Genomic DNA, 16,236 nt, shown 5'->3' on the forward strand with positions numbered 1-16,236 from the left:
CGAGACAGGTCGATTCTTGTTCGTGTGATGAAATAATATTTATGTTTTGATACAGTTTAGATTTAGTGGTATGATATTTAGTTTTAAGTACTTATACTCATAATATATTATCTCCAACAATATTATAAAACATGAATAATAGCAGATCAAAGTTATTGGTGGATATTGCGAAGTCCAGAAATAATGTTTTATGCGTTTCTGAAAATGGTAACATAATCCTACATTATTGGTCATAGAATTATTTCTAGAGCGTTTTGAACACAAATTACGCTCTCCTGTAAACCTCGGTTTTTCATTTGACCTTATGTACGTAGGATTCGTCGAATTGCACTAGCTTCCGCCAGCGTCTTCGCCCGCATGGTGTGTGCATAAAAAGTAACCTATGTGTTAATCCAGGGTATCACCTACATATACCAAACGAAATCGGTTCTGCCGTTTTTGCGTGATTGAATAACAAACATACATCCATACATTCTCACAAACTTTCACAATTATAATATTAGTAGGATTTATAAGTTGATACAAAATGCTATGCAATAGCTTTACCGCGGAAGTCCCCGAGTGCCACACGTCTTTTTTTATTTATTAACGTACGCTTTAAATTGAAATAAGTGTTTGCTTACAGATTTGATCGATATTTAATAAGCGCGCAAGGGCATATGACGCACATCGGATGTGGTGCACTGCAGTATGTGTTCGACAGGAAATGGTATAGCAACCCGTCAGCCAAGACAGGGGCAAACGTGAGTAGCTCATCTTAACTGTTTCCTGCACCTTAACCCGCTTAAACCGTCAAAATATCACGTTTATTGCATTCCATTATGCACTTAAGGTGGAAAATATAAAATAATAGAGATTGTCACAATTATGGACCCTGATGGGCACAGCAAAATAGTTATGTAGTGACCTACATAGGTATATAATATGTATCTATTTTATATATTCTAATTTGTCCACTCAATCTTAAATCTAAATTCTATTTCTAAATTATGTTTACTTTTATTATTTAATTTAAATTTTATATATTTTTTTTTATTTTTTTTTTTTTTATTTATATATTTCCACACTTACATCTATCTTTACAGGATCTTAACCTAATGCGATAGAGAAGTAAATAAAAATTCTAAACATATCAACTAAATTGAAACATAACCCTAAAAATATATATAATTAACAATTAAAGTTCTAGTTCGTAACATACTACCCTATATGCAATCCTTGTGAAGTCGTTCAACGAACAGGAAAACAAATCAACATGCTCAGCGATCGCGTTGAGCGTGCGCAGCGCGCGCGACATCGGCGCTTGCTGCAAGAGGTTAGTGCGTGCTGTTGGCACCACCAGCAGCCGCGGCCGCCGCCGCCGTCCCACATACTCATCTGGCACGCACAAACGAAGTTCTCCCAGTATTGCTGGATTACAATTTTTACCACGTAAAAGTTGAAATAAATAAGTAGCCAGCGATACTTCACGTCTAGCTCCTAGTTTATAATAGCCCACCATACCAAGCAAAAACAATGTTGGATATAGTAGCGGATAACCTGGGTAAACACTATGTAATTTAAAGTAAAGGAATCTTACGAACTTGTTCTGAATTCTTTCCAACATTGTTTTGTACTTGGCTTCACTTGGACTCCAAATGGCCGCATTGCATTCCAAATGACTTTTCACTAATGCCTCGTACAAAGCTTTTAAAGCTCTGACATTAGTGAAATCAGTGGCCTGACGTAAAACGAATCCAAGATTACGGTAGGCTTTCTTACAAACTTCAACAATATGCTTCCTGAAAGTTAGATCTGCAGTAAAGTGAATTCCCAAATCTCTGACCTCTGTAACACGTTGTATGGGTTCCCCTTCCATTTGATACGGGCAGTGACTAGGGTTACGTGTACGGGTGAAGGACAGTACCGAGCATTTTTTGACATTGAAATATAACTTATTCTCCTTACTCCACTTAATAGCATTATTTAAGTCCTGCTGCAACAGACTATGATCCACAGCTTTGTCTTTAACTATCATGCTTAGTTTGAGGTCATCTGCAAACAGAAGGCACGTGGAATATTCAACTACTTTTGGCAAATCATCAATCATAAGAACAAAAAGTAACGGTCCTAAATTACTCCCTTGACTGACGCCAGATCTTGTGTAATAAGGCTCGGAATGGTATCCACAACAGTCAACAAATTGACGTCTCTCGCGCAGGTAACTGGCGAAGAACTTCAATGTGTGAGGTGTAAAACCCATGTCAGCCAGCTTAAAGAGTAAGACGTCATTGTCGACTGTGTCAAAGGCCTTCCGGAAGTCCAAGTATACGACATCTACCTGCAGCCCAGCATCGACTGCTGGAATCATAGTCGCCATTTGATGTAGGAGATTGCCCGTCGTACTCCTTCCCGGGCGGAAGCCATGCTGTGCTTCAGATAAATGTCCGCTCAACTGTGCGTACAAGTTGTTGTGGATAGCCGCCTCAAATACTTTGGCTGGTGTTGAAAGAATAGCTACAGGTCGATAATCACTAGCTTCCTTACATACTTTACCCTTAGGTACCGGTACCACTCGCGTCAACTTCCAACGGTCGGGAAACTTCGCTGTTACAATGCATGTGTTAAACAAATGTAACAATGGTTCGACTAATGTAGTTCCACAGTCCTTAAATATAAAAGGAGGTATGCCATCCGGGCCCACTGAACGTTTGGCAGGTAGGTGCGCGAGCGCGCGCCGCACCTCGGACCGCTCGAGGCGGCCGAGGTGCGTCCATGCACCGGCGCCGCTGTGACTCCCCGACGCACTCGCTGCGGCTACGTCCAGAGAAGCCGGCTCCGTGCTGTACACGGACTGAAAGAACTGTGCAAACTCATCTGCACATTCGTGATCTGGTATTACATTTCCGTTTCTAAATAGTTTATATTGTCTGGTGTTACCTTTTTTTGACCTTACATAGCCCCAAAAAGCTTTTGGGTCCGAAGCCAGATGTTGCTGTACGCGGTCACGATAACCATCATGCGCTGCCTTAGTTTCCGCTTTGACTCTCGCCCTACACGCTGCAAACGCCTCGTAATCAGTGGGTGACTTGCTAATTTTATACTTTTTGTGTAAATTGTATTTAGCTACAATATCTTTAATAATATCGGATGTATACCACACTGGATAATTACGATTGCTAGCTTTAAAATTCTGCTTTTTAAGAGGTACACATGTGTCAATAGTCTCCATGATCCTATCATAAAAAAAATTTAAAGCTAAATCAGGATCTTCAATATTGTAAATATCCTTCCAATCTATTGTAGATAATAAATAATATAACTGAACAAAATCAGCTTTGGCAAAGTTCCACTGTTTAAATAATACACGTTGTTGATGAGTGTTAGTTGGAGAGGGACTTAGCGGCAAGGGCGAGGGAGTCGCGGAGACTTCGACGGCGACCGCGAGCGGCGGGTGATACGCATCCACTGGTTGCAAACCTGCTTGCTCTGCACAGACCGTCACACCACTACGCCCGCTCAAAACCAAATCTAACTGCCTGTTATTACAATTAGGTACCCCGTTACATTGGTGTGCGTTCGCGCAGCGGAATGTTGTTGAATTTAAAGATTTTAATTATGCAGATAATTAGTGTAAGACGTCCTATAATTGTGTATGGTAAATAAAAATTTGTGTATGCAGCCATTGTGGAGAAATTCACCTAAAACAGATTCCGCTGGGCGAACGTTGGCGAACGTTGTCCTGGCGGAACTTTTTTTAATCCATAGACTTTAGAAGAAAAGAGATGTGTCCGAAAATTAGTGTGTATTTGTGTATAATTAATTATGTATGAATGAAATCAGTGCATGCATAAACTTCGGAGAAATTCAAGTTTCCGCTACGCGAACGTTTAGCCATTAGCTAGTTTTCATATAAAGCGCTTACATAGAGAGCTGTAGATTTTTACATACGTTGTTTTGAATTTGTTTATATTTGTTTAAAAAACAGATTTAGAAAAAGTCGCAGGGTTTAAAAGATAAAAATATAAACGTAAAATACACTTATTAGGTCTTAGTTCTTAAAGTATGCAGTTTGGGGTCTAGATTTTCACGTTTACACAAACCTTGTAAGTGTCTCCAACATGTTGCCAAGTATCAATGATGTTCCGTTAGTAATTAAAAAGTTATAGGATATTTTACCATGAACAGATCACTGTTTACAAAGCAGTCGAATATCACGACGTTCTAAAGGAATTGCATGGTAAAATGTATGCCAATAATTAGTTTAATCATTCAACTATTCACTTGCAAAATTTCATGTCATTAAATTCAGTAATTAAAGAAAGACAATAAAAATATCGAAACCCTACATAATCCGACCAAGTTCGGATTGCTACAAAAAAGCGGCCGTGCCATATGTCTAAGCAACGTTCTTAACTTGGTAGGTTAGTATTTATTAATATGGTACAGTTGCGTACACAAGCGTTAGAAAAAAATAAAACAATTGTATTTCGTGATTGAAAAATATTTTTTAATAATAATGCCACTATCTACGATAAAAATAAATCTTCAATTAACAAGTACTTTTCTATTTAAATATCCGTGTACAAAAATATTTTTATTATTATTACTTACATAAATTACTTGACTACGTGATTAAAAATAACGTTAATAAACGTTATGTATTTTAACTAAAATGTCGTAGATAGTGGCATTATTATTAAAAAAATATTTTTCATTCAAGAAATGCAATTGTTTTATTTTTTCCTAACGGTTGTTTACGCAACTGTACCATATTAATAAATATACTAACCTTCCAAGTTAAGAACGTTGCTTAGACATATGGCACGGCCGCTTTTTTGTAGCTATCCGAACTTGGTCGGATTATGTAGGGTTTCGATCATAAAGTAAATAACCACTAGAGAGCGCACTCGCCAATTTCTTCTAAGAACACGACTCACCGCTGCGGGCGGGGGGAAGCGACATAATCCGCGGCTACTATTGGTCAGTTCAAGGTCGAGTTGCATGAGTACGCTCAGCAAGGGATTGCTCTCTTTCAATTAAAAAATATCGATAAAATGTATTTCATCGTAGTAATAAATACTCAATAAAAATCGTATAAGAATAATTAATAAAAATCAGTCTATTACAAAAAAGACCTCCGTACAAGAAAATTATTGATTCTTAAAATGTTATACTAAATTAATAAAGGCGAATGGCAGGCTTGTATGGGACTTTCGTACCGCTAATAAAATTTCGTGTTTTGGGATATTTTTTGTTTTAATTGATGGGTAATATGATAGACAAGCCCTTTGTAAATTCTTAGATTTTTAGAACTTGGGAAGTAAAAGTTATAACCAGTTTTGTTTTTTAAGGTTATGTACCACAGTATACCCATATAAGTTGTTTTAGCTAGGTACATAAACATTGTTATGGGTTATAATTGGTGGGTAATATGATAGGCAAGCCCTTTGTAAATTCTTAGATTTTTAGAACTTGGGAAGTAAAAGTTATAACCAGTTTTGTTTTTTAAGGTTATGTACTACAGTGTACCCATGTAAGTTGTTTTAGCTAGGTACATAAACATTGTTATGGTAATGATAAAATAAATGTTCTACCTAGCTTGTCTCTTAATCTTGGGTCTGTTTTAGGTAGGTACGTACAATTAGGGAAATAGATAGATAGATAAGGATCGTACCCACTCAGTAGAGTGCATTTAGGAGATACCTGTCCAGCAGCGGACTGCAACAGTTTGATAATGGTCAAGTTCTCGGGTTTCGAGTGTGGTATAATAAAACAACTTTGTTTTTGTAGGAATATACATCTATTTTATTGTTCTTATAATTATTTAATCTATTCTTAGTATTATTTCATCAACATAGAAACTCATGTGCAGAAATACCCAGACCCAGAACAACTACTTGCAGATCATTCAAATATTTGTTCCGTGCGGCAAACATGGTCAGCAGGTGTTATCTGGAAAATATTTAAGTGATTTTGAGTATGATTCAACATTGCTTTAAATAACTATTTTAACAGTGTTACACAAACCAAGTTAGGCAAGTAAACAATACATGTAAGAGATCACTCATATGTTTGTTAATGTACAAACACAACAATGATCGTTTACAGGACAAACTGTAAATATTATTACAACCACAACAATGTTTGTTATTTTTTCAAATAATGTTAAGATTAGTTTTAGGTACATTCATATTATTTTAGTATGAAATCGTGTAGTTTATATGGTGAGTCTACTTTTTAACACGTAAAAGTTCTCACTTCGTAACTGGCACACTCGTACGCAAAATGTTATTTGAAAACTACTTACATCTCTAGGATATGTCCACAGCCGAATAGTATTGACGATATCTTCACTCTCATCGGATAAAGCGTGCCTTCGTATTCGCGACAAGCGAACGTTGCAATTGATGCATTGCAAACTCGTCATTTTAAAGCACGTACACACACACACAACACAAGTAATAAAGCGTCCTTTCGCGAAAGTACTATCAACAGATAGAGTACGGAGGAGCAGTTCCTCGACTCATCGTAAAAATGACCAGATAATTTGCTTAAATTGCTCAGATGCAGTAACAAACCACAATCCAAAACAACAGCAAAGAACTGAACAGACACTGACAGACAGAGACTAGACACTAGACTCTGAAAGATATCCGTTACCTGGTTACCTGTCAATAAAATAATTGCCAATACAAAATAAAAACATTGATGGTGAAAATAATTTATATAATTAAATTGTTAATTATTAAGATAGTATGCAATAATTATTCATTTTAAGGTATAATATGTAATTGGTTAATTATATTTACAGTTATTTCTATGTTTAAATAATTATTTATCATTTCGAGCCTCGTGATATTTTACAAATGGCAACTTCTAAAAACAGAACTACGTTTAGTAGCGTTTAGTTTAAGATTATATTACGTTTAATTACTTGAATCTTTTAATTGGTATAATTAATTAATCCGGAGTTCTAAAAATACTACACTAACATGAAAATAAATGACTTAGTTGCCTTAATAATTGGTACAAATTCTATAACTGAACAACGACAAAAATATGCGGTACGAAATCTGCCATTCTCCTTTAGTATAACTTTTTCGAATTAACGTTTTAGGGCCCTGATTGTTTTTGGTAAAAAACGATAATCGAACGTCTACATATTTCTTGATATATTTTAAATAGGTACACGATGTAATTATTCCAAAATTATGAGGTTTATAAAAACTAAGATAGGCAAAAACATTCTTGGAATCGCTGAACTAAATAAACGTCGGCATTGTTTTAAATATTCAAAACAATTGAGAGTGAAGTGCCTCGAGCAAACAGCACTTTGTTATTGTTGGGGACCAATTTTCCATATTTCTGGAATCTTAAAAAATCTAAAATGAAAATATATTTTTTTATTACATTAAAAGTAATTTGGTCCATGGTCAGTTAATTAAATCATTAGCCAAAATAAAACATTTTTAATCAATGTAAATTTTACTATTATCGATATCCACTTCATCCTTAAAGGTAACAGCCCAAATTTCATCGATAAGAATACAAAGGGCAAGAAAGAGATGGACTTATTGGAATTTCTTAATGAAAGAAAGGGACTTTTCCAAAAGACATCAACGAGCGTGAGCGCGGTTCACCAACCACCAATTTAAATAGACCCCTGTGGTATTTCGTAATAAAATTAAATCAAAGCCAAATTTTGGTATTGATACTTGCCGATGCCATCCTTTTTGTAACTAGATGTCCTGGATTGTTTCCCGCACCATTTCATCGCGCATGTAGGCATTTTTTTTGTTTTTTACTAAATAAAATCCTCAATAATTTAGCGTGTTCGGAGGTCATAGACTTGGTCGCTACTAAAGGATCGTACTGATCGTAGCCTTATAGTACGCGCAAAATTGCTAACTTTTGGCGAGCGTCGGGGCACTGTATGCGCAGTCAAGTGGTTTTATAGTCTTTGGTTTCGATGCTCCGTCAGTATTATAATTGTCTTTCTTTAATTACTGAATTTAATGACATGAAATTTTGCAAGTGAATAGTTGAACGATTAAACTAATTATTGGCATACATTTTACCATGCAATTCCTTTAGAACGTCGTGATATTCGACTGCTTTGTAAACAGTGATCTGTTCATGGTAAAATATCCTATAACTTTTTAATTACTAACGGAACATCATTGATACTTGGCAACATGTTGGACACACTTACAAGGTTTGTGTAAACGTGAAAATCTAGACCCCAAACTGCATACTTTAAGAACTAAGACCTAATAAGTGTATTTTACGTTTATATTTTTATCTTTTAAAACCTACGACTTTTTCTGAATCTGTTTTTTAAACAAATATAAACAAATTAAAAACAACGTATGTAAAAATCTACAGCTCTCTATGTAAGCGCTTTATATGAAAACTAGCTAATGGCTAAACGTTCGCGTAGCGGAAACTTGAATTTCTCCGAAGTTTATGCATGCACTGATTTCATTCATACATAATCAATTATACACAAATACACACTAATTTTCGGACACATCTCTTTTCTTCTAAAGTCTATGGATTAAAAAAAGTTCCGCCAGGACAACGTTCGCCAACGTTCGCCCAGCGGAATCTGTTTTTGGTGAATTTCTCCACAATGGCTGCATACACAAATTTTTATTTACCATACACAATTATAGGACGTCTTACACTAATTATCTGCATAATTAAAATCTTTAAATTCAACAACATTCCGCTGCGCGAACGCACACGTTACATTGAACCACTTCACAATAAGCTATAAAATATTCATAACAGTTACTTATATTATTATTGCACGAAAACAAATTAAAATCTCCTAATATTATCACATTATTATTGTATTTATTACATATTGTTTCTAATATCCTAAACATTAACATGTACTCGTCCTCATTAGTTTGCGGTGGAATATACACTACACAACAAGTAAAAAGAAACCTATTTTGCTTATAAACAGTAGCACAAATTAATTCGAATTGACATTTGCCTATATCAATACTATGTGGTGTAGGTACCTGTCGCAGTTCAAACCTCGGTGTGGCCACGAGGAGCACTCCGCCTTGTTTGCGTCCATCTGTTCTGTCACATCGCAATATTCGGTATCCTGGTAATATTAATTCGGCGTCGTAAATGGACTCATTACAGCCAGTTTCAGTGATCGCAAATAAATCTGAAGCTGAAGATTCCAATAGTGATAAAAATTTTGAGGTCTTTGTTCTAAGTCCCCTCACATTTTGGTAAAAGATGTTCAAAGTTCTTCTAGATATTTGCTTGTGCTTGGCCTGAATTTGAGGTTGGGCGTCGAAAAAAGATCCATTCACTGAATTCCGTGTTTAATGGCCATACCTCCGAATCACATAGTTTATTAAATTTACTTTCTATTAAGCCTATTTTAAATGAGGCATAATCTCTTTCAGTTTTCGGTTTTAGTTTCTCGATAGTTATTTCCGAGTCCTCTCCTATTAGTTTCTTAATATACTAATAATATCTAATAAATTCTCCTCAGTTGTTGCTTTGTCTAACCTCCAGACGTGCAAGTATTTCTTACGTTCTATTGCTTTTATAGATACAACCATACTGTTTCCTCCTCTCTTAATCGGATTTTTTCTTTTTACTTCCGTCCAACTACTGTAAGTTTCCGCTCCCGCTGCGCTCTTGGCCACACTCGCATAGGTAGCTTCCAACGGCTGCGACTGCAGGGGCGCGGGGCGCACGGGTGCCGCGGCCGCCGCGACCAACACAGCGTTGCCGTCGTCTGCGCGTGCGCGAGCCGCGCTCTGGAATGGCTGCGACAGCAGCGCCGGCGATGAGTTCATGTTGACAACTTTTATAATCTCTTGCGGTATATTTTGACTCTTAGGCACAGATTTCGCGGGCAACTTTATTTCGGAACTACTAGTATTTACCTCCTGGTGCGTGTTATTTCTCCTTTCCGATTTAAGAACTTTAATTTCATCTTCTAAAGTGACACATTTCTTACTGGCAGTATTCAGGTCTCGTCTCAGTTGACTGTTTTCATGTACTAAATCCGAAACCGTAGTCTTGATCTCGTGAATAAGTTTAGTTTCCAAAGCATTTATATTAGTGGCAATAATTTCCTTAACCATTTCTAGAAAACCTGACATATTATCTTGAATTGTCTTTTGTATGACTAACGAGATTCCCTCCATGTTGCTATTATTCTCCATAGATTGACTAAATTGTTGCTTTTCCATTGAACTTGATCTAGTGTTCATGCCTCGTACCGGCGTATCATCTGTTACCCGGACGCGTTGTGTTATATTTAAGCATGAATCGCACTTATACTTGCTCTTTAATTGAGACTGTTTATCCGAGTACTGGGCCGAGGTAATATTTACACAAGAGTAGTGGTATCCCACCTTACATTTTGTGCATTTAAGCAGCTGCCCGAGTTCAACTTTGTTGTTGCACACAAAACAATTCATTCTTCAAATTCGCTAAATCACCGCGCGACCGAGATGGATAGACGTACTCGCTTAAGGAGTGAAAGAGAACGGTGCGCGCTCGCGGCTCGCGCGCCACTGACCACTACAATTATTGTCACTCAATGTTCGCTAGCAATTTATAATGTTTAATAACTAAAGAAATCCATTGAATTAACACTGTACTCCATTTGTGCGAGTTTATAATTGTTCAATAAACACATTAACCATATTTTTAACACTGCACAGTCATTATTTACCAAATTATAAACAAACAATCCGGAGCCGGCGTGCGATCGGCTGACGTCGACACACATGTGGTCAAACACATTTATTTTATTAGTAGTGAATCTCATTAGCAACTAGCGATCGACCGACCTTCGACAGCTACGTCCCAGCATAGACACAGCGGCGCGCGAGCGAGACCGCACTAGGCGGCGTCGCACTCGCGCACGCGGGACAAGGCCTGGGGCCCGATTCTCCTAATTTTTAACCCCCGACGCAAAAACGACGGGGTGTTATAAGTTTGACGTGTCTGTGTGTGTGTGTGTGTGTGTGTGTATGTGGCATCGTAGCTCCCAAACGGATGATCCGATTGTAATGCGGTTTTTTTTTTGTTTAAAAGGTATGTCATTCGGGAGTGTTCTTAGCTATGTTTGGTGGAAATCGGTTCAGGTCTTCAAGGTCATCAGCTCGTTTGCTAGATGTGATAGGAATGTTACACGCTCAGTTTACTTGCAAGTATATGTGGGATCTGAAATTTGAAACACAAATGTCTTTTGGAACCACTGAGCTGGTCTGCTGTTAGGGCACGAAGGTAGGAGACGTAACCCTGAACTGCCTTTTAGTAAACCCATCGAGTTTGGGCTCGTTGAATTTGTCTTGACGAGTTCTCTTCATGTTTCTGATTGACGAGAACCTGATGCTGGAAATGGGATGTGGCGGATGAAACCCTGGAATGCCGGAATTAAACGGATAAACCGATTTATATTTTTGCTGAAAATCTAGAATGTCCAAAGGTGAATCTTTATTGTTTCTCAATCTTTGCAATTCTCCCAGAGCCAGTTTGTCATGAGGATTGTTAAACAGCTTCCATTGGCGGAGATCGCATACAGCGACCCCATCTTAAGATAAAATAAATTAAATGAAAGAAGGAAAAATTAAGGAGCTCCTTTAAAAAGCATGAAATAAAATTAAATTATAAATTAAAAAAAAAAACCCCGACCCAAAAAAAGTACGCAATAATTATGACAAAAGGTTAATAAAAACGCTAAACCCTATAAAAAGCAAAAAATAACTTTTAACACTACGTAAACTAAATTTTGACGTGTCGGGGGACCGCTTTTTACCTTCATAAATACTTACATAAATCAAATGATACCTACCTAATTACAACATTCGTTTAAAAAAGTATCACGTATCTAAAGTAATGAATTAGAGCGGTCCCCCATCATCCTCCGAGCCTTTTCCCAAACTATGTTGGGGTCGGCTTCCAGTCTAACCGGATTCAGCTGAGTACCAGTGCTTTATAGAAAAGTTGCATTGGTACTTGCCTGACCTGGAATCGAACCCGCGCCCTCATACTCGAGAGGTTGGTTCTTTGCCCACTAGGCCACCACGACTTTTTGAATTAGAGCGGTCCCCCGACACGACAAAATTTAGTTTACGTAGTGTTAAAAGTTATTTTTTGCTTTTTATAGCGTTTAGCGTTTTTAACCTTTTGTCATAATTATTGCGTACTTTTTTTGGGTCGGGGTTTTTTTTTAATTTTACTTAAGCAACATACGATTCACGTTCGACTGCGATATGTTTTAAATCACTGAGTACCTGGTGCCAGTTTTAGTCACTTAGTTCAAAACATTAAGTTGTCTAAGCTTATCCCAGGTTCAACTGTTATATTAATTTATGGTGATAGCTTGGCAGTAAGTAGAAAAGAGTTATTAGATTATGTAAGTCTAATAATTTTTTCAGATTTTTTGTGTTTTTTTTTTGTAAATCAAATCCTATACCTCTTAAAAATCACCCGTTATAATGGGTGGAGGTTTGTTTGGGCGTTTCTCTTTGTTTTCAGGCTCATTATCTACCTGATCAATCTGAAGGCTATTCCTAAGGTTATTCCTATTGTTAGTTTCAATTGCTTCAGGAGATGGGGTTTGTGACAACTTTTTCCGCTTGTTGCCTCTAGTTGTTGGTACTCTTCGCCATTCCGGTGGGCAGGGTGTGCTATTGCTTGATGTTTGCATATTGTGTTCCTCTGTCAGGGGAGTAGCGTTAGTTGTTACTAGCTGATCTTCTAAGGGAAGGACTCCTTGGTCTATTCATAAATAAGCTAGGGTGAAAAGCTTGCTGGACATATCGTTTTCCAGTAGCATTCGCTATTATAGGTGGCTGGTTACTCATAACTGGGTGAATTTCCCGGGACCAAAAATTGCGTGGCGTCGATGAAATCGGTACTAAAAATCATTGTTATAATATTCTAATAATTTTTTCTAAGTAGATGAAATAGTAATCTATGTGTAGCACTAAATATTTTGTTAATAGGATTAATTGGTTCTCCAAAAAAAAAAATTAAACCTCAAAATCTTTCATTGCCGTGTTTGTCCACACGTCACCTTGATGTGTACTAGACCTTATTGATAAAAATGTATTAGTTATTTATATTAAAACCTACTTTTATTTGATTCGTGAATAGTTAAAGTATTGTTACGGACTACATTTGTTCAAATATTTAAACAATACAACAAATGGTAAATAAAAAATAGTTTGTCCCAGAACTACCATTCATCACCATGTCCTAAACATATTTGAGAATATTGCCTTTTCTAACGGTTTGCGTCCCTCCCGCTGTGCGCTAAATGTTGCATATTAGTAGACGTCAAGTGTTCGACGTGGAATGACGTGTGCACGTGCCTGCGTTTTCGCGCCATAAATGCAAGTATGCAATTTTTTTATCACTGGTCATTTTTTCTTTCATCGCCGTGGATAGGTCTTACTTCTGTTTGAATAAGTTTGTCCTCTTAATTGATCATTCGGTACAATGCCATCTATCTTATGTTTATTTGTGACGTGTTAATTACTGTGAATTATTAACAGATTTTTAGTTTTTTGATGTTTTTGCCTTGATATTCATTGCCGTGCTCTCATTCCCGTGGTTTCCGTGGTCAAAATTTGCTATGGAAATGAAAAAAAATACACAGCAATGAAACAATTTTCATTGCCATGCCTTGTAAAACAATTTCGTTTCATTGCCGTGGCCGCATGTTTCATTACCGTGACTTATGTTTTCATCGCCACGGCATGATTAAGAAAAAAAACATTTTGTACTATATAGTCAACTACAAAAAGATATTTCCACGTTCACCTCACAAAATGATAAACTTACACACCACTTCAGGTTCAGGTTCACTTAGGTTGTTTTACTAGAGGAGTATTTAAGAAAAGAAAGAGAAAGATATGTCAAAACGATGGCTGCAGGAATAGTTTTCATTGCCATGGACGCATGTTTCATTGCCGTGCATGCAAGTTTCACCGCCGTGGTATGAAAATTTTAGTCTTGTATATCTCGTTAGTTTTTTAAGCTATCTACTAGATATTAAGTAAGAATACATATCTTATCAAAAACTTTAGTAAACACTAATTTTTCTTGTTCTAAAGTTGAAGTATAAAAAATCCACGGAAATGAAGATTTTATTGGACCTGTTGAAATTCACCCAACTACGCAGTCGGCGCTTGTTTCATTTGGTGCGTGATTCCCAGCTTCCACTAAATTTCCAACATTTTCCGAGCTCATAGTAGAATTTTATTTATTATCACTATTGCAACACTTTTCCATATGTCAGATGAAATATTTATTTCAAATGTCAAAGACAAATAATTAAAATTATTAAAAAATATGAGGGTGGTTAAAGAAAAATTTGGAAATTTGATTGTCACTCTGGGTTTTTAGATAAAGTTTTCTGCTTTAATCACTATCACTTTTCTTTCACTAACAATGTCACATCGAAAACACTGACTAAATAATGTTTTTATCACTATTCTATAAAGATTTGTACAGTTTTATACTAGTTTTCACTAAAATCTCCAACAGCACTTTCGCGCGTGTTGACAGTTGACAGTTCTAAATAAATTACTACTAATAAATTACTAATTTTTTTGATGTCACTTAATAGTAGGCATTTAAGAAGGGGAAATAATAAGTGTAGCCACAAAATTATTTATTGGACACATCATTAAACTTCTAATTTTATAACTAAGCAACGAGGAAATGACATAGCCTCTAATAAACTAATTCGTCTTTTTTACAACGCCATCTACTAGAAAGCTTCAATAAAAGATCATCAATTATTGTAACTTGTCCTTCTTATATTTATACATTGTCATCTAATTTACTAATTCGGCCTCATTTTTCCAAAAACGAGCTGGTGAGGCGTGTAAATAGCCTCATCAGGGGAAAATAATAAAAATTAATTAATGTAATTGGGAGAAATTTAAAGGGTTGAAGGAAGAAAGAAAGAGAAATGCGGGGGCGGTGATTTCAAATGTTGAAAATCGAATGCGGGACAAAACAATATGGCGGTGAAACTCAAATCGTAATTCAATTAAATCCCTGCTGATGATATTCCGTTAGACACCAATACCCACTACAACTATTTGCAGCAATAAAGCCCACGTACCTTGTGAATCCAGGGACCTCACTTACAACCAGCGAGATGTGAAGATGCCTCGTTCCAGGGCGCATGGTCGCGGTAATTGCTGCCGGCCGGCGAGCTAAATCTAGGTTCATCCACCGGTGGACTGGTTAAAACTCGTGAAATAAGCACTGCACTATAAGTCCGCAATGTCTTCTAGCATAGGTTCAATTATTACACGAGAATCTTCAGGAAATCACATATAGGGAAATAATGACGCGGAGCGGTATGTATTCGACACAATGCGAATGGCGGCGGGAGAAGTACTACGTCCGTCCTTGGCGGTGGCCAGACGCAACTGCAGGCTTGATGCGAGTATCTTCTAGAACACTCGATCCCACCCAAAACAAAAATGTGAAAGACTGCCAAGTTCGATAATATGGGAATGCTTCGCCTATAAAAGAAGTGAGATCTGAATAAGTACCAAGTTCCATACACATACCTCAGTTAAAATAGTTACTTTTTAATGATGTTACTTGGCAAGTTTTCATACACCTTGTTTTAAACCTACTAAACGCAATGAATCAAGTATTTAATTTTCTATTAAAACTTGCCAAGTAATCATCATTAAAAAGTAACTATTTTTAACTGAGGTATGTGTATGGAACTTGGTACTTATTCAGATTTCACTTCTTTTATAGGCGAAGCATTCCCATATTATCGAACTTGGCAGTCTTTCACATTTTTTTTTTTGGGTGGGATTTCATTTATTTTTGTAAGGTTGTTTATTTTATTTTTTTCTTATGATGAAGTTAGTTAAAGAAATGTCTCATTTATACTATCTTTTAGATTTTTTAATATGCACTATGTTTCTTACAAAGAAATGAACTAGATTAACTATGACTAGATTTACCAACTGACTGACATGACATGTTATCATATTCTAGGAAAATAAGACCAGAAGTGATTTTTTAAAAACAATTTTTAATACTACCTACTAATCAATAAATCTTAACAAAAGAAATTCACAAGCGATACAACAATTTGTACACAATACACAAAAATAGAACACCAGACTACACTAATTACAATGAAAATGCATTAATTACAAAATAGTCACACAGTAATCGGACAGAGTAACACCCTACCTCGACAACAGTTGGCAG

General features: G+C 36.5%; 1 protein-coding gene and 1 long non-coding RNA gene across 2 annotated transcripts in view; one reads left to right on the forward strand and one right to left on the reverse strand.

Moving 5' to 3' along the window:
* The first annotated feature begins 266 nt into the window (after nt 1-266).
* LOC126055170 (uncharacterized) overlaps nt 267-16,236 on the forward strand; it is a 95,709-nt gene continuing 79,739 nt past the window's right edge. The window contains exon 1 of the mRNA XM_049843190.2: nt 267-743. Within this exon, the coding sequence (XP_049699147.2) occupies nt 660-743 (84 nt within the window). The 5' untranslated portion in view covers nt 267-659. The remainder of the gene's footprint in view (nt 744-16,236) is intronic.
* On the reverse strand, nt 5,760-6,625 carry LOC126055733 (uncharacterized). Its single transcript, XR_010277603.1, has 2 exons — nt 6,290-6,625; nt 5,760-5,934 (listed from the first exon to the last, which is right to left on the reverse strand). It is a non-coding gene; the product is annotated as an uncharacterized LOC126055733 (long non-coding RNA).

This window comes from Helicoverpa armigera, chromosome 22 (genome assembly GCF_030705265.1).
Source record: "Helicoverpa armigera isolate CAAS_96S chromosome 22, ASM3070526v1, whole genome shotgun sequence".
Classification (NCBI taxonomy): domain Eukaryota; kingdom Metazoa; phylum Arthropoda; class Insecta; order Lepidoptera; family Noctuidae; genus Helicoverpa; species Helicoverpa armigera.